Genomic DNA, 18,929 nt, shown 5'->3' on the forward strand with positions numbered 1-18,929 from the left:
TGTTTTTTATTACAAATACACAGTTTTCATTTGTTTTTGTCTCCCTGCGTTTGCAGATTTTCTTCTGTCCAGTGTCACTCTTATCTTTTCTCATTTACTTTATGTTTCATCCCACTTTATTTCTCGTAGTAGAATATCTGCAAGTTTTGTTTTGAGTTTTTATTTTACAGAAAATGTATTATTCTGTCATCGAACACAAACGACCTTAAAAGAATGTTGCTCTAATTATTTTACATATAATTTAACAGTTAGAAATTACAAGTAAAGGCAAACTTTGCTTGTTTCTTTTGCTCTTTTGGCTTTTAGAAAGAATTTGGACAATCTGTTGTGTGTGGGTTTAAGACACAGTCCGAGAAGATGACAATGTTTTTCCAGAGCAAATAAAATGACAGTTTACAGTTTCTGTTGATAGTAGATAGTAAGAATGTGGCTGATGTGAGATAGAGGCTGTTTTCACAAGGACATTCTTAGACTGTACGTGAATTAATATCCTTATTAAAATCTCTCCTTCTCTCTGTGTCCGTCTCTCTCTGCAGGTATTGCTCTTCAGTAGGTAACTTCCAGGTGATGGGTGGATTCCAATCACTCCATAAACTCTCACTGTAAGCTCCTTTACTTTCTCTTTATGTTTTCACTTGACTGCTCTCCTCAAGTGACCTTTCTCCAAAACATATGACTCCACATTCATATTAAGGAGACATCAGCAGTGCTTTTTAGGTCCAAACACGGAGTTAATATTAGTAGGAAAGGATTTATTAACAAGGCTGATGATCGTGCTCATGCTAAATAACCAGTTCTTCTGATATTTTTCTCCAAAACAAACCACAAGATATAATCACATCACTTCCTGTGCAGCAGGAAATAGTCACAGACACGTATTTAGGTGAGAATACTGAAGATATTTAAGTATTTCTTTCTGTCCAGTGAGTGTTTAGGCTCTCAGCAGACCACGCTCGCTCAGCTGTGCGTATCAGACCAGTCTGTCAGTGGTGATGTTGACCTGGTTTCGTTGTTGTACTGGCCTCTGCAGCAGCTCCACCAGTACAGCCGAGTGCTGCTCAAACTGGCCGCCTGTTACGATGTGGTGAGGAGGAAACTCTCTCTCTCTCTCTCTCCGTTCATGCTTCTTCTTTCTGTCAAAGCACTTCACTCATTCTGTGTTCCTTCTTTTCCCTCTTTCACTCTCTTTTTCTAAATGTCTTTATTTCCCACGATTGAGTAATTCGGGATATATTTGAACTTAGTACTGTCACTGTATTGATTCGAATGTATTCTCCTGACTGACCATCACATTTAAACAAAGATGCTGTAGCTTGAACATTAACATAATAAAAAAACTTGGTTGTTGAGTTATTTAGGGATAAATTAAATACATTTAACATAATAAACTAACATCTGGAGAGAATTTAGCTTTTTTCAGTGGTAGATTTTAACATTGACATGGATATGTTATTGTCTGACACTGTAGACTCATTTTCTAACAGATATAGAGGATTTTGCAGTCTTGGTCAGTCTTCATCATATTTACAACAATGGAGAAGTCGTTCTGCTGCTGAGTGTACGGTTTATTTTGAACTGTGTTCTGCTAGTGGAGGTTTTGTAAGAGGTAAGTACAATTAAAGCTGTCTCACCTTTTCTTTCTTTCACCCAGTTAACTACAGAGTATCAGACCCTCCATCAGGGCTGTACTCAGTACGAGTCGCTGTCTTTGTCCCTGCTGAGGAAGAAGAAGGAGGCTGAAACCACCTTCCTCTTCTGGAAGACTCATTCTGGAAAAACTACTGTGAGCACAACTCTGTGTTAACTTATTCTAACCTGCTCACATTCCTGATTTTACTGTTGAGGAGAGAAAACTACGATACACGTTCTTATGTTTGTTATGTTCCTGAAAATCATTTCTGAAGTCTTAATCCACTTAAGCTACTCTGCTTATGACATGTATTTACACGTATTTAACTGCTCTCCTGCTCACAGGGAATGTTTAATTTACCAAACATGGCTTTCTGTTCGCTCTTTTAAATCAGATATTATTCACAAAGAGAGAGTTTTATTGCCCTTGACTGGGAGCATTTGCTCAACCAGTAAGTCACAACACTTAAGGGTACCTGATAGGTGAGGTTGTGATGATCAGGGGTGAGATTGGGGTTGTCGTCTGCAAGTTTTATCAAGCTGGAGGGCACAACTCAGAGCAAAGACATAGCACAGGGTGGTTTTATTTAGTCTACTAGCTGTAATAATCAGAGAGCAAGTAGATATATATGTAGGTACGTACATACAGTATGTGTCAGTGCTCAAATGAAAACTAGGTTTGAAGTTTATTTATTTAAAAGGGACATTCATTATAACACAAGGATTTAAGTCCACTATGTAAATGTGCCAGATTTAGTCATACAGGCTAATTTTCATCTGCAGTCCCTGGCAGGTTGATGGCGTATCAGTAACATTAAAAGAAGAAAGAATTAAAAGAATCACATAAGCACGGATAAAAGCACGAAAGGACAAACAATAATAACAAAGGTCCCCTCAAACGTTTGTGAAATATAAGTTAAAGGTACCAAAGTGGGAGGATTGGAGCGGACAGCGGTGATAATGTAGATAAAAGATCATTTCACCGTTAAATTACAAATGTTAAATGTCTTTATAGACTTCTCTCGGTCTGATTCATTAATGCAGCTTGTCCCTCTACTGAATCTGCTCACCTGGTTAATAACAGAATTTAAAAAGCAAATGCACACGTGTGTTTGTTCATCAGGAGGTCCTGCGTCTCCCACAGCGCCGTTTGGTGTGTGACTGCAGCAACAGGAGTCTGACTCTGCAGAACGCCGGCCGCTTCTCCAACCACTGGTTCATGCTGTTCAATGACGCACTGGTGCACACACAGGTAGACACACACACACACACACACACACACACACACATAGAAAAATCTGTCCAAAAAAACGGATTACTTTTACTTTAAAGTGAACTTTCACTGTTTAAACATTAACGTCCCCAGGATCTTTATTATCTTTGTTTATATGTCAGATAAAGCTTCCACTCGATCTGTGTGTGTGTGTGTGTCTCTGTTTTCCTGGTGTTTCTTTCCAAGCATTTCACAGATTAAGTTTATATTTGTATCTTTCAATCACTCAGGGTACCATTCCCTCTCAGAGCCTCGTAAGTATATCTGACATCAGTTTACCCAGCTTCACCTCCAACCAACCAACCAGCCAGTTTAACCACACTGAGCTTTGTGCTGCAGCAGCATGGGTGTGCTGGCCTCTGTTCAGTGCTTACACTTTGACAGGTTCACATGGGACAACTGAATAGATGTTAACACAGGACTATATGTAATGTTAAAGGGACTGTTAACACCTCCCATCCAGATGCTGATTTCCAGTTTAGTTGGAACTTCGAGCTCAAGCTAATGTCCTTCAGTCCAAGAGCTTTCATTGAAGGTATAAAGTTCAGTTTTTGTTGAAACCCTCAGTATTGTGTTATTCTGGGGTGTTTCTAATATTTTGTTTAGACTAACTGAAGGAATATCGAGGCTTTGTAATACTGCAACCCTTAACATCGCAGATGTTTTGTGTTAACATTTATTTTTTGCATGTTGTCCTGGTGGCTGATTCTGAGCTTTAGCCGCTACCAAACAGGCTGCTGTGTGTGTGTGTGTATTGGGGTGTTTTTTTTTTTTTAAATGTGAAAATAGATGAGGTCATAGTTTGCAGTAGCTCAGAGCGCATAAAGATGCTGGTGAAAAGATGCAACTCTGCACTGCAGTCTGTCTTTAAAAATGCATTTGATACCAGAGACGACAACATCAGCTGCTCTCAACAAGAAGACTGTCTGTCGCTGCCCAGATGACAACATATTTACTGTCGTCTTGTCCTCTGTTTTTTGTTGTAGTGATCCCTGACTAACAGCTTGTGTGCCCTGTGTTTGCTGTGGGGTTATAGACAGCAGATAGTTAGTGGTGAAACTGGTCTGTTTCTCTCTCTGTGGTGTTGGGTTCATGTTCTGTGTTGTGTAGTAGACCTTTGATGAATGTATGTACATTTTAATTTAATAGTTAAGTGTTAAGAAATGAGCAAATCAAATGTTTTTATCAACAAATCAGCCTTTTTTTTAGTTAAATTCAAGTATATAGTGCAAATCAACTTGAAACTAACTTAAAATCAGTCAATCAATAGAAAAACCCAATGTATGCTTTGAGAAATATTTATTTAAAATTAATTTAAAGGTCCACAGTGTAACATTTAGGAGGATCTATTTCTAGAAATGGAATATAATATTCATAGGTATGTTTTCATTAGTGGATAATCTCCTGAAAATATGAATCATTGTGTTTTTGTTACCTTAGAACGAGGCTGCTTTTAAATTACCGACCTTCAATGGTTCATGTATCTACAGTAGCCCAGAACAGACAAACACTGGCTTTCGATGGGGCCTTTCATGGCCACCGTAGTTTCTCCAACACACAGCGCGTTCTTATTCCCCGGTCAAAGACGGACGTGAACGGGTTTAGTTAGTTACCACTAGATGGTTAATCTTACACACTGGTCCTTTCAGTTTAGTTTAGTTTTGTTCTGCGTGTTCTGGTTTTGTTTCTCCTGTACTTTCAATAAAAGAACAGAAGTGGAAACATTACTCAAATACTGTGAAGGTCAAAAGTCTGTGAAGGAAACTGTTGACAAATATGTGATTTTTGTAATAGAATCAGTAAGTGATGTACAGTGACATCTTCCTCACATGCACATACAGTAAAACTGAGATCACCAATGTTTTGTGTAACTTCCTTTATTTACTACAAAAGACTAAAGACTGAGACTAAGAGGCAGATCTGTTTAACACATGCACAATCTGGATTTGGTAATATCCTGAAAACACTGATTTAGTAATCTGTGATGATGAAATACACAAACTGCTGCTCTGTCTCTGCAGTTCTCCACACATCACATCTATCCTCTGACCTGTCTGTGGGTGAAACCAGTTACTGAAGACAGCAGCGGACTGTGAGTTTTTAAAAATACAAACTATGAACGTCAAAGTTAACGTGACTAATGCAAATAAAAACTCATGGATGTGACAGTAAAATGAGGTGGTGATTATGATAATGAACATAAGACATCACATGTACAGTAATGTAATGTTATAGCCTCAAAACATGGACTCAGTGTGTTGTCACCCTTTTATGAATGTGGCTTTTTAAGTACTGGAAGTCCGTGTTAGGTCGTTGGTTTGGCCACAGATGGATCTGAAGCAAGCAGCAAACACTACGGCTGTCTTTTAAAATAAATTTGGCATGAAACATACCACTCTTTAAACCATAAACACAGTTATTGGAAGCATTTTCCCAGCGACACATATTGGAAGAAGTCAAAATTAGTTCCTTTCATTGACTGAGCATCTAGTGGCGAGTAGATGAACTGCGTTTTGGGCTCTTCAGCACTGTTGAACATTCAACGTCGCCCCTTGATTGCTGCTTGGCTCATACCAGAACTATAAGGAGTGAAGGTCGATGTCTGTGTCACGGATATAAAAAAATATTCATACGATAGCTAGAACATCTGGCCGTGGCTGTTTCTTCGATTGTACTTGAGACAAGTAAACTACTTAAAACTAAATTCTTAAGCGTAATTTCTACCCAATTTTATTTTCCCAAAAGCATTTGTAAGTATGTTGGATTTATCTTCCAGATTATCAAAACTTTTTTGTTCACTGCCTTTTTAATGTATGCTGCTATACTTTGCTTTTTGTTAAAATATTATATACAGATCAAGTTTATTACTGTCCTTTCGTTGTGTGTCTCTCCAGCTATGCCATCAAAATTACATGTCCAGAGGAGAGTTTCACTCTGGTGGCAACGACTCCACAAGAGAAGGTACGTTTATGGTTTACGCACTTGTAATTCAGGATGATCAGTAGTGATCTGATTTGTAAATTAATAATGATTCAGTGATTCAACATTATTCCTAAACAGCAAAAGCGTAGCACATTTCTATTAAGTGTACTGTACTTAACAGATAAACAGATATAGAGACCCAGCTGTTATCTAAGTCTGATTTAACTTCTTTTCCTTAACTGGACTAAACTTATTGGAGATACAAATCAGGGTGTGACCAACTTATTTTTGTGGTTTGAGTGACGAGAGGTTCTAATAAGGTGGAGCACGTTATTGTGGGAGCAAATACGGTATCAGGGCTTGTAGTTTGTGTGGGTTTCAACAATGGCCAATCACACCAATACTCAGGTATACCTCCAAGAATACTGTATGTCCCTTTTTTATAAGTCGACTTTATTCAGGAGGCACTGAAATCATAATATTTTGAATGATCGTCACCTTTAATTCAGAATCTCTCTCTCTCCAGAACAAGTGGCTCCGATCTATTAACCAGGCGTTGGATCAGGTGCTGGGAGGTGGAGGCCAGGGGTCGTCGCCAGGGGTGACGGGAATATCTCGCACGGCCTCCTACCAGTTCACTGGAGAGGGACGCTTTAAAGACGCCCAGTACACCGGGGGGTGGCTGGCAGGACGAGTTCATGGCAGGTTAGAGATGTTTGTCTCTTTGTGTGTGTGTGTGTGTGTGTGTGTGTGTCGATATCACTGTCCACCATCTCTGTTAGAGTGTTACAGTCTGTGATGATTCATGTTTGCATATGGGTGTGTTCATAAAAGTGCATCAGCCCACTACACAACTCTTGAGTATTGAAAGTGTTAGCCTTGTTGAAAACATTTTATCATTTAAAACAACAGCTTGGTACGAGCAGTGTGAGGGTAAAGAGCAAAAACAAGCTCTCTAAAATTGTTAATATTGCTGGAAAGGTTGACGGGCTAATCATATAACTGCAGATCCCACACTACACTAAAGTTTGAGCTGCTCCTGTCGTTGTTTCAGCGTCCCAAGGACCAGCCAGGTCATGTACAAGAGGTCTTTTATTCCCTTTGCCATACAGGCTTTGGACACAGAATGACTGCATTAGGGAAACATGATATGCTTTGGTACTATTCATACAACCGATATGCTGCTACCGGCCCATTAGCACTGTTGTACGTTGTGCATATATCATGTTTTTAGCGGTGTGTTGTGCTGTTTGTAATGTATGTACTGAGGTGGACAATAAAGTCAACATATTTATCTATGAATTAGTTGAAGAATACAAAACCATAGGTGAAGAACCATAAGATGCTTTCAGGACGATGACATTTGTTCAGCCATCAAACCGGTAGAGATCTGTGGGGCAAAGAGGAACAGTGTGCTGTACGGTACATGCTGGGTCGGCCTGGACTGTGAGATTACAATTTCCTGCATTGTTTAATTGAGTCTTTCTCAGAATTAAGGTTTAAGTTGATTGTACCTGGTAGTCAAGGGTGAAAAATGAACGTTTTTGGCTCGTGAATGTTCAAACTTTCATTCAAGAGAATAGCATTGATATTTTTTAAGCTGGTAAGAAGAAGCGTTTTGCTGGTGCTAATTTTGTTGCTAAATAAAGAGCCATAAATAGAGTGTAAAACTGACTTACGTGCAAATAGCTGGATGATAAACGTATATTTGCCTGTACAGAGGCACCATGAAGTGGCCAGATGGACGGACCTACAGCGGGAACTTTAAGAATGGACTGGAGGATGGGTAAGGCTTTCATTTGCTTCTACATTTTAAACATCCAGAAGGCCTGAAACTGTGAAACCAGCTGAATGATTTGCTATTTGTTGTCTTAACTGTTATTTATCTTTTTTTCCAGCTATGGAGAGTGTTTAATCCCTAACAAAGTGCTGAATAAGCCAGACAGCTACCAAGGACACTGGAGAGATGGCAAGATCCATGGTTTCGGCAAGTACAAGTCAGTACACCGTTTTCTTCTGGCTTTTGGGTAGAGAGTAGCACAAGACAAATAAACCAGTGTATAAAGTCAGAGTTTATGTCTTCATCAACAATATTTAGTTCAGTCTTTAGTCACCAATGATTGGACTGGAGCGTTACGTCACTTCTCCACAGCGCTGAGTTTTGAATCCCACAACCCTGAAAGTCTTAGTGCCTTGCTCCACACATCTACCCAGGTATGCCAGTGGCGAGGTGTACGAGGGCTGTTTCAGTGACGGGCAGCGGCACGGTTACGGCATGCTGAGCTCCGGTAAGCTGGCCAAGAAGTCCTCGAGTGTTTTCATTGGCCACTGGGTCCATGACAAGAAGACAGGATACGGAGTATACGATGATATCACCAGGTAGATTCACTTGTTGTATACGCTCCCTCCCTAGAAGGTTTCCTTTAAACGCTTCTTGTTTTAACCCTGGAGGCTGATTGTACTGTTGTTTAATAATAATTAGCCCAGTTTTGTTTAAATACTTCACTGACAGTGTTAAATGTGCAGTGAGTGAATTTAAATGTCGTTCAAGAAGACACACAGCTGTTTGTCAGTCACCGCTCTCATGTGTCTTCCCTCCCCAGAGGAGAGAAGTACATGGGACTGTGGTTGGACGAGCAGCGGCACGGCAGCGCTGTGGTTGTCACCCAGTACGGTGTGTACTATGAAGGGACCTTCAGAGACAACAAGATGAGTGTAAGTTCACCCTGAAGTACGCTCTTCATCATTCAACTGTCCTCAACAGTTTGAGGAACTACAGGCCCAATGTGGCCCAGTAAATATTATGATATAAGTTAATTCAGCTAAACTTATTATATTATATTAAGCTATTATATTTATCATGTCACATTTCTTTTTGTTAACTATATTTAAGAGCAACTTGTATGGATGCTCTGATGTGTAGTGCCACTTAAAAACAGCTGGTGGTGCCGATGAGCTTCGACTTTTTTCATATCAACTGTAGTTAACAAATGACTTCATACTGACGGTGAATCAGATAATTTATATGTGTAATTGTTAAATTACTGTGTTTACTTCTATCTATGTTTACTTCTATGTGAGTCTGTGTGACCATGAAATTCCACTAAAACAAGGGTTTAGTTTCTGAAAATTTATTTTTATGTCAATTCAGAAATAAATTCACTGTGAAATAATAGATTTCTAAAAGCAGGGGATATATTTAATGATACAGTGGTTTCAGTCACAGCTATAATAGGCTTCTTTAGTTATGAACAAATGTAATCAGTGGACCCAGTCCTGATCGTTGTACATTCGTAATATTTGACTTTGATGCAGTGTGTGTTTTTTAATCAGGGGCCAGGTCTGTTGGTGTCAGATGACGACACAGCTCTCCACGGGGAGTTTACTGACGACTGGATTGTCAATGGGAAGGTAGAAAGCATCTCTGACCCCTTTTATCTGTGTGCTCTGGTTCTATGTCTGTCCTGCTCTCCAGTAACTCTTGTACAAGTTTAACGGTGAATGAACATGAATAATGAGAAAAGGAGTTACTCCCTTCCTCTTCAGGGTGTTTTATCCCTGGCTAACGGAGACTGCTTGGAGGGCATGTTCAGTGGCGAGTGGACCGCGGGGCTGAAGGTGGTCGGGACGTACACCAAACCAGTCGTCGATGAACCAGACAACAAGGAGAGAAACTGCCTGCTGTGAGTTTTAATTTGTACTCCTTTAAACCTGGAATTAACCAGTTTGTGTGTATTCATTTCCTGTGATATATTCTCTGTGTTTGCCATCAGTGTTATTGAAAACACGACAGGGGTATTCAAGTTTGTGTCATCTAGAGCTCATGTTTAACGTTTAAAATGTGTGCCCGTGCAGCAGGTTGGGTCAGTACGTGGTGCCTGCGGCTCAGAGGTGGCTGTGTGTGTTTGATGAATGTTGGAGTCGGCTGGGCTGTGACGGCGCTGGGAGAGGAGAGAGGACGACGGCCTGGGACAACATCGCTGTTACTATAACGACTGCACGGCGACACAGGTACGTAGAGCAACACACAGGCAGGCAGATGTAAACTGTATCATACCTTTCTTACAGATGTATTTGTGTGTGTTTGTAGCCCGGACCTCAGCCGGTCTCAGACCAAAGTGTTGGAGTGTTTGGAGTTTATTCCTCAGCACGGAGAACCGGTCAACACCGCGAACTACGACAACATACGGAGATACCTCATCAAGGTACAGCTGTGAGGGGAAACTGTGTGTGTCTGAAACTCTTTATAACAATCTGTTCATTGATCTGTCAGCTAGAAAGCATTGTGTATATATATATAGATCGAGAAATAATAGATTGTACCCTTATTGTTATAATCTGGTAGACACAATATTATAAATACCTCTCAGTGTAATGTAATACAATTCAGTAGCTCCACCACAACCTACATCCTCCATGAAGTTGAACTGACACCTTTTAATAAACAAAAACTGAACATTATAACCTTCATGAAGGTTGGATTTATTTCAGGACTGTTCTATTAGACTGTTTAAGCTAGCTGTACCTAATAAACTGAGTATACATGTAAGTAGAAATCTATCAGGCTTTGGTTGATGAGAACAGGTGAAGAGGGGCGGTACCTTTAACAGAAGTACCTTGTTGTTGTTTGTCTCACACTGAATCGAGGAAAACAATATCTGTTCGTTCGTCTGTGGTTCTGTTGGTGTAATACTGTCTGTCTGCATGTCTGTGTGTGTGTGTGTGTGTCTGTGTTTGTGTGTGTGTGTCAGGCGTGTGAGACTCCTCTCCACCCTCTGGGCTGGCTGGTGGAGACGTTGGTGACCGTCTACAGGATGACTTACGTCGGTGTGGGATCCAACCGCAGGCTGCTCAGGCAGGCCGTCCAGGAGGTTCAGGCCTACCTCACACATTTCTACAGCATTGTCCGGTACATTTAAGTTCTGAGTTTTCTCTTTTGGTCACTTGTTAAAAATCTTTTGTAGAGTCAAGTTGACCCTCAGTTTTATGGTATATTCAGCCTATTCTGTTTATAAGAGTACATCCACTACAATTTCGTTTAAAAAACAAAGAACTACATCCAGCTCACTTTACTGAATAACATAAATTGTTGCAGGTTTCTGTTTCAGGGGTTACCAGATGATGGCGGCATCATCCCAGACCCTCCTGCCTCGCCATCTAAAAGCAGACACAACTCTAACAGTGTAGAGCAAGGGTGGGTGTGACTGACACACACACAGACACAGACACACACACACACACACAGAGAGAGAAGACATCCGAACAAGACTCGTCTTTCACTGTTTGAAACATGAACTTCTTTGTCAGCTTGTCCATCTTCATATAGCTATTTTAAAATCGACAGTATGTAGAACCTTCATCTCTCTTACTCTCTCCTCCTCCTCCTCCTCTAGCAGTGTTTTGGTGGTGTGCTGCTCCTCTCTGCTCCTCCCTCTGCTGCTCCCTCGACTCTACCCTCCACTCTTTACCCTGTACTGCCTGCAGGAGGAGCAGGAGGAGGCCCAGTACTGGGACCGCATCCTCAGACTCAACAAACAGCCCGACCAGTCCCTGCTCAGCTTCCTGGGAGTGAAGGAGTGAGTGTGTTTGTACACCCACAGATGCCGTCTATAAATGCTGTGTAGTCGTCACACACACTTTCTTCTTGTTGTTACAGTCTGTTGTTGTTTTTTGTCTCTTGCAGGAAGTTCTGGCCTGTTTGGATGTCAATTCTGGGAGAGAAAAAGCAGGTCAGATACTAAAATGTGCTATTTTCTGCCAGTTTCAAGCTTTCACTCCCCCCGTCCACCGCTCACACACATTGGTGCTCTATAACTTTTTTTTTTCTCTTCACCTTTGTCTCAGATTGTGTCGAGCAGTAAAGACGCCTGCTTTGTTTCCGCTGTAGAGACGCTCCAACAAATCAGGTAGCTGCCACGTTACCTGACGTAACTTCATTAATAATGTCAGTAAATGTGACCTGATGTCGATCAACACAGTGTGATTAGAGTCCAGACTCTCATGGAACCCAACTGAATACAGCCGAATGTGCTTGTGGTGTTGTTTATACTCATTTTACCCTGATTGAAGCCATGTCCCACTCATAATAAACTCCAAAAGTAAGAGTTGTTGGTAATAGTTAGACATGGTACAGTTTAGTTACAGTGTGATACATAGACGGGAGTAAGTGGTGCCTTTTGACACCTTTTGGGGCAGCGAGTTTCCTCTAAACTAAACTAAAAGGGTTTTTATGTGTATGAATAAATATAAAAGTGTCTCCCCACACATGCAGCACCACCTTCACTCCGTCAGACAAACTCCTCGTCATCCAGAAGACGTTTGACGAGTTGACCCAGGAAGTAAAACCTATGCTGGACGACAACTTCCTGTGGTGCATGGATGACCTGCTCCCTCTCTTCCTCTTCGTGGTACTCAGGGCGCGGTGTGTTCACATTCAGTTATTACTTATTATATTTCTAACGTGGAGTTGTGTGAGCAGACGCTGCAGGATGGCGACTGAACTTGTGTTTTATTCTCCAGGATCAGGAACTTGGGAGCTGAGGTCAGTCTGATAGAAGATTTAATGGATCCCAACGTTCAGCACGGAGAGCTGGGACTGATGTTCACCACACTGAAAGTAGGAACCGCCAACGCACACACACACACACACACACACACACAGATGCTTAATGCTTTTAAAAATGAATGACTATTATCTTTCTAAAACTAATTATAAACCTCTATTTCTTGAGTGCAGTCTGCAGTTGGAACTAAATTTAGATAACATCTCTGCAGTCTTTCAGAATCTGATGGCATTTTTACACAATTTGTACACAGTAGATTGAAATAAAAGATTGATGTGTATAGTTGATATAATATGTTCATGATCATCAATCGTCATTTAATCATCAATTAATTGACTTACTCTGCTGCAGGCCTGCTACATCCAGATCCAGCAGGAGTCCATCACATAGGAGCGGACAGGAAGACGACACAGTCACAAAAATAAAAGAAGGTGGAAACAGCAAACGACTGCCAGGAGCTGCCAGAACAAACACCAGTCACACCAGCAGTACTCTTCTGGAGGAAACTGGGAAGCTGCACTGAGGCTGCACAGACAGATGGCAGCAGGAGGGTAGAGCGTTACTCTTTCACCTTCTGTAACAATATTGTCTGACGCCTCGTTCTCTGTTGATCCTTTTAGTTTGTTACAGCACGCCAAAGTTCTTTCTTTTGTTTTTATAAGAAGGTAACACATCGCCATCTTCAGGCCATTGTAGAAAACTGCATCTCCTTAACATTTGGTAGTACAGTAGATATAGTCAGTAATTACATCTGCTGACTTTTCATTTCAAGTCCAGTAATATTCACCAAGCACAGAACGGTTCTCATGACTTTACAGTATTTCTTTATTTTACAGTTCACACAGTGTACAGCGAGGGGTTTGATCTGCTTTCTATCAGGAGTCAAACACTCAAAGCAAAAGGGAACTGACGAATCACGTTACTGGTTACAATACTGATGTGAATAGTTAGTGGTCAAGGACTCCTCAAGGGAACTTTAAGGGTTTTAAAGTGTTCTCAACAGCAGATTAATCAAGGAAATCTGCAAGCACAGAAAATACACTATTAAAAATATCAACATTTAATGAAAAAACTTGTATGTAACAGTATTGATCATGCAAACATAAATTATGTACAAACCGTTTTTACTTTGCATATAAATCAAAATATTCTCAATTTCAGTCGCATCCCTTAAACTAATTTAGACACGTTTACATGCAGGAGAAATCGTTAAAAAACATCACATTAAACACTCCTGCAACCACGAAGCAGTTTGTCTCAGGTCTGAACTTCTTCATATTCATAACTAACATACAGCGAACTGACCACACGTCACTACAGAGGGAAATGATTTTGCACTTAAAACAATTAGTGAGGGAACAATTAGCCCAAACATAAAGAAAACTTTCATTCCCTGTGTTTATTTTTCATGCAGTGTTTGTTATTCTGTTGAGTGTTTGTGTGTGAGAGGAGGAAGACTTTTAATGTTGCACTGACGTCGTAGAATCCAAGTTATTGTACAAAATAAATATTCCACATTATGTTTTCAGTCCTGTTTCGTGAGCAGGACGTGACAGAAACTCTCCACAGATTTCAGTCAGTGCCTGAATTAAACCAATTCAGCTCAACTCTAACCACCACAACAACCGCCTAAACTAAACCACGCACCAGCCAATCAGAGGCAGAGGAGTAAAAACATGTGGTTTTACGGGTGTTTAGGGGTGCGTACGTAGACCCAACAGCAGGTGGAGGTGTTGGTACCCAGTGTTGGTACGTGGCCCATTTCAGGCACTGATTTCAGTCAAATGTGGAGGAAGTTTGGCCATGAACAAAAGAGTGCAGTCTTTAATTTTTAAAGGATTAATTCACATTGCAAAACTACTTTCTTCTAGGAACTAATGCACTTAAATTAATATATACCAGGAAAGTCTATCACTGTGTGTGTTTTTAATTCATAAATGTTTTAATTTTATAGCTGATGATTGATTTGAATACATCTGTATGTGTAATACATGGTCAGATGCAGAGATCTTTAAGGGAATCAAAGTAATTGTTTTTAATATCTAGTAATATATTTTAAAACTTTCTTTGTTCTGGCAAAAGAGAAAGTTTATGATCACATGAAACTCAGTCCAGAGATTATTATTTAACAACACAATCTTCAGATCCCTTTTAAATTAACTATATTACTTAATTTATTAATAGAATGTCATTTAAATTATTTATCAGAGATATATATTAAAAGTATAAATCATTCGTCTTTTATCAGAGAATTTCCCTTAAACGCAGTCTGGATTTTAATTAAAACGAGGTTCAGTCCACCAGCAATGACTGTTGATAAAATAATCCACAGTAATAATAAAGGAAGCATTTATTATAAAAATGTGCTGCTGTCATCACGTTACTGACTATTAATGAGCTTGTTTTTATGTTGTCAGGAATAAAACCAGCTACAAAAGACTCAGATTGAACTGCAGAATGCAACAAATGCACTTCACAAAAACAGAAAAGTATCTTGTTGAATTAGAAATCTGATTGTTTTCTTTTCTGGTAATTTCTGGGTTACTGAAATGTGTTTGTACTGTATTTATTGTCAGTTTTTTGCACCATAGAACCTGTATCGAACAATTAAATGTTGTTTGTTGTTTGTGCTATTAACACCACTGCAGTTTAGTGTAATACAAATTAAAGAAAATAACGGTGGATGGGACAAAAGCCTTCAGCCAACCTCTCTGGTCTTCATTAATAGCAGGTTAAAGGACAGTACAGATGTTTTTCATGTCTTAGCCCAAATATAAACAACTGAATCCTTCAGTACTGCCAACCATTTTTAATCACAAACAGGATCTGCTCGTAGATTTCAGATCATCTCAGAATAAGTCAAACTTTTGAGATTTTAAATCTGCACGAGATCGATCCATCGCAGTCGATACTCTTGCTGTATTTATTTTCTCATTAGTGATATTGTAATGCAGATGTTATTGCACTGAAAGGAACTAAAACCAATCACTGAAATGATTTCTAAAATGAGAAGTGATATAAAGCTCTTATAATTTCTACCATTTGGGGTAAAACACGATATAATCTATTAAAAAAAAACTTAATTTCTTGGAGGTTTCGGGCTTTGAGGCTTTAACCTGAATTTATGACCTGAGGTCCTTATTTTTCTAACTAAGTATATTTTTGTTACTTCATACATTCATAGGGAGATGATCAGGGGAACTGACTGCAGAGTGTTAATTAGTTTTGATGGATAAATGATGAAGATAGGAAATTAAAAATGTTTACTAGAAAACAAAGGGCAATAAATTTGGTTTAATTCTGGAAATGTCTCCTGATGAATCTCTTTTATTTCTTCACTTTAACAGCAAACATGTTGAATTGTTATTGTCGGGAAAGCACAAGTGTCACTGATAGCAAAGCCTCAGTTATATTCAGGTGTCATTAAATTTATTGATTACACCTTTTTCTTCTCTGACATGTCTTTATGTATTTATTGTTTAAGGTTTAACTGGAGGTCTGCGTACTGTTGTAACTGGATTATTACAATCCCGAGGAGCTCACTTTACATCCAAACTTCAGTATTTGTTTCTTTAAGTCCAACTTTTATATTTTCAATTCATTTTCAACTGCAGTAAAAGTTCAATCTGCAGTCTGCCTGCCACCAAGAATGACAAAGATCCTCTTTAAAGGCCCATTTTTCTCTCTTTATTGAAAGTAACTTATCAAAAAGATGCAAAAAGATTACAATTACATATTAGTGCTGTTGCATGATGACACAAATTGTCACTGTCACTGTTTGCCATAAATTTAGTGATTCTAAACATTTAAATTGAGGCATTTAAGTTTCTTTTTTTTATGTATGTCATGTCTTGTGCTGGTCAGGGGCTCAAAGAGGGTACACTGGGGTACACTGTTGTAAGCAATGGGTCTCCAACCTTTTTGAGAGTGAGGACTTCCTAAAGAGAGGAAATTGTCTGGAGGTTTTACACACAGGCTTGAACCATGTAGTATTAACTAAGCTACTGATATGAATGAGAGTCACTTCGGGGTAATTAACAGACCATTTTGACATGAAATAGCAGGTTAAACAAAGGTGTCAGCAATGATACTAATGAAGGTTCCCTTTAATGTAACAGATCCTTTCCAGTGAGCCAACAGGTACAAAACACACTGACTCTGTTTCACCTGAATGTAACTGAACTTTAATCGGTATCATTGCTGACACCCCTGTTTATTAAGGTCTGTAGATAGATCATGAAAACCACCTCAGAAAGTTGGCAAGGCCACCATATGGGACAGAATAGTTTCAACCAATCAGAACCAAGAAAGATAGTTGATGGTTGAGTCTCATTCCCAGGTTGTTAAATCCTGATGCTGTGAATGAGACTCAACAATTAACTATCTTTAAGCCTCCAACCCAAATTTGCATATTGTTAGCAAGATTATTATCAGCTGAGTATTAAACACTGGAGATGCTGGGGATTGAACCCAGGACCTTAGTACATGCGAAACACACACTCTACCACTGATGCATACATCCTCCAATCTTGCCACCTTCATAACTTTTTGTCTCACAACAAAACAGCCTGAATAATTAAAAAGTTGAGGAGAAAAAACCCAGCCAGCCATGAATTAAACATTCAATTAACTTCGAGTATGTTGCTGTCTTAAACTTATATGTTATGGACACTGGTTTACAACCATATCCAAGTGGAGTTCCTGATCTCTCCTGTGATCCATTCTTTCTCATGAGCTACACTTATGCGTTCAATCTCTCTCATATGTTGAGCAGGCAGATCCTTTAACTAAGGGTAAATCTACTAGAGTTATGATCACAGAAATCATCGGAGAGGCTGATTTGAACCAAGATAGATGGTACTTGCAAGCACACGCTCTACCACTGATGCTTACATCCCCTTACAAATGGCTTCTTAAATTTCATCTCACAAGAATTGCGAGCCTAAAGTTTAGAAAACTGCTGTGTTTTGGTACCGCTTGGACCAGGAGTACTATTATAATTGATGATAAATATACTCTGAAAGGTGTTACAACCACAAGATGCTGGACTTATGTATCAATTGTCAAATTTGTCTCTACACCAACAAAAGTGCGAAAATTTAGGAGGAGTTGACTAAAGCTGGTCAACTGTGTTCCTCCAGGCCACTGTCACTGGCCATTCAAACTGTGAGTTCTGATAATTATTGTCCTGGCCTAAGTCTATCCCCAAAGTTAAATGGTACTTTTAAAGCCCTCAGTGCTTCGCTGTTAACCATGTGAAACCTCCAGCCTTGCAAACTTAAGCCAGCAGAAATAAAACATTCATCATGTCAATACCGGTCTACTGTCTTACCCGAAGTTCTCAGAATGAGTAAAGACCGTCAGTCTAAACCGTGGGCATCAGGGCTACAACTTTTCTTCTATTCGTCTCTCTCAGATGTTAGAGCGCTCAGTGAACATCACCCTACAGATGATAATGACGAATGGCTGAGGGGATTGCAACCCAGGATCCTTATAACATGCAAAAGCCACACGCTCTACCCCACTGAAGCTAATTCCCCTCCTCACAATGGGTTTTTGTATCACACAAGAAAACGGCGGGCATGGGGTGGGTTTTGTTTATACTGCTGCTGTTTCATGTTCTTCCCCATGTGTGTATGTTTCACAGTTTAGTTACAGTTAAATCGAAATTTCAAAACGCCTGAATATCCAAATTGCAGAAACACGTGTAGTTTTTTTATAAATAAATAAGTAAATAATGCGCACACAACAACCATTGTAATGAAGAACTGTTATTCTGATGAGTGTCCTGGCCTAAAAAATCTTGTCACCAGATTAAAGAAAAAACTATCAAAAAATGTCCATCATCATGATTTTTAATGGTTTTTTAGTGGAAAATTTTAATGAAAAAATGATAATTCCAATCAAATTGTAAAATATCTGGAAGTAAAGATGTTTTTTACCATATGGATAGCAGCCCTACTGGCCATTCAGCTTTATAAGATCCCATATCGGCCCACTAAATATTACATGAACTAACATAATAATCATCATGTCAATCTCAACTGATGAAGTCTTACAATGGCTTTCCTCATGTCTGCTCAGAGGTTCAGTGTAACATTGGGCAATCCTGCTGGCACATTCCACTGTTCATCTTTTCTCAGATAAGTGAGCAGCAAGGACCTCCCTTGAACAGATCCAGACACATAAACAACATAGGGAGATGCTTGAGGACTCGAAACCAGGACCTTGTACATGCAAAGACAGCGCTGTACCACTAGCCTTACATCACCTTCACAATTGGCTCCTTGTTGTCTCACAAGAAATGGGGGGGGATTTGTGTTTACTACTGCTTTTTATGTCTCCCCACGTGGCGTATGGTCACGTAGTTTAGTACAGGTTAATCAAAATGTCAAAAAGCTGCAATATCCAAATCGGCAGAAACTGTAGTTTTTGATAAATAAGTAAAATGTGCGAAAACACAACATTTATAATAAAGAACTGTAGTTCTAAAAAGATGTTTTCCAGTAAATTGTAAGGTGATATTGCAATATCTGTCAAAA

General features: G+C 39.5%; 1 protein-coding gene across 7 annotated transcripts in view; it reads left to right on the forward strand.

Annotated features, from left to right (window-relative positions):
* LOC118338900 (alsin-like) overlaps positions 1-15,690 on the forward strand; it is a 26,105-nt gene extending 10,415 nt beyond the window's left edge. For 2 of the 7 annotated variants that reach the window (XM_035676352.1, XM_035676355.1), the window contains exons 18-41: positions 537-602; positions 925-1,084; positions 1,652-1,783; positions 2,753-2,881; positions 3,133-3,156; positions 4,924-4,994; positions 5,797-5,863; positions 6,351-6,529; positions 7,545-7,610; positions 7,723-7,821; positions 8,039-8,203; positions 8,428-8,539; positions 9,158-9,235; positions 9,371-9,507; positions 9,680-9,835; positions 9,915-10,029; positions 10,576-10,733; positions 10,920-11,018; positions 11,218-11,400; positions 11,508-11,553; positions 11,669-11,730; positions 12,096-12,245; positions 12,344-12,440; positions 12,739-15,690. In XM_035676352.1, coding sequence (XP_035532245.1) covers positions 537-602; positions 925-1,084; positions 1,652-1,783; positions 2,753-2,881; positions 3,133-3,156; positions 4,924-4,994; positions 5,797-5,863; positions 6,351-6,529; positions 7,545-7,610; positions 7,723-7,821; positions 8,039-8,203; positions 8,428-8,539; positions 9,158-9,235; positions 9,371-9,507; positions 9,680-9,835; positions 9,915-10,029; positions 10,576-10,733; positions 10,920-11,018; positions 11,218-11,400; positions 11,508-11,553; positions 11,669-11,730; positions 12,096-12,245; positions 12,344-12,440; positions 12,739-12,777 — 2,590 coding nt within the window. In that variant the 3' untranslated portion in view covers positions 12,778-15,690. The remainder of the gene's footprint in view (positions 1-536; positions 603-924; positions 1,085-1,651; positions 1,784-2,752; positions 2,882-3,132; positions 3,157-4,923; positions 4,995-5,796; positions 5,864-6,350; positions 6,530-7,544; positions 7,611-7,722; positions 7,822-8,038; positions 8,204-8,427; positions 8,540-9,157; positions 9,236-9,370; positions 9,508-9,679; positions 9,836-9,914; positions 10,030-10,575; positions 10,734-10,919; positions 11,019-11,217; positions 11,401-11,507; positions 11,554-11,668; positions 11,731-12,095; positions 12,246-12,343; positions 12,441-12,738) is intronic. The other 5 variants (XM_035676353.1, XM_035676357.1, XM_035676354.1 and 2 more) reach the window with 4 other exon arrangements.
* Positions 15,691-18,929: the final 3,239 nt, after the last annotated feature.

The sequence above is a fragment of the Morone saxatilis genome, unplaced genomic scaffold (genome assembly GCF_004916995.1).
Source record: "Morone saxatilis isolate NCDOM2014 unplaced genomic scaffold, NCSU_SB_2.0 Contig5, whole genome shotgun sequence".
Taxonomy (NCBI): domain Eukaryota; kingdom Metazoa; phylum Chordata; class Actinopteri; family Moronidae; genus Morone; species Morone saxatilis.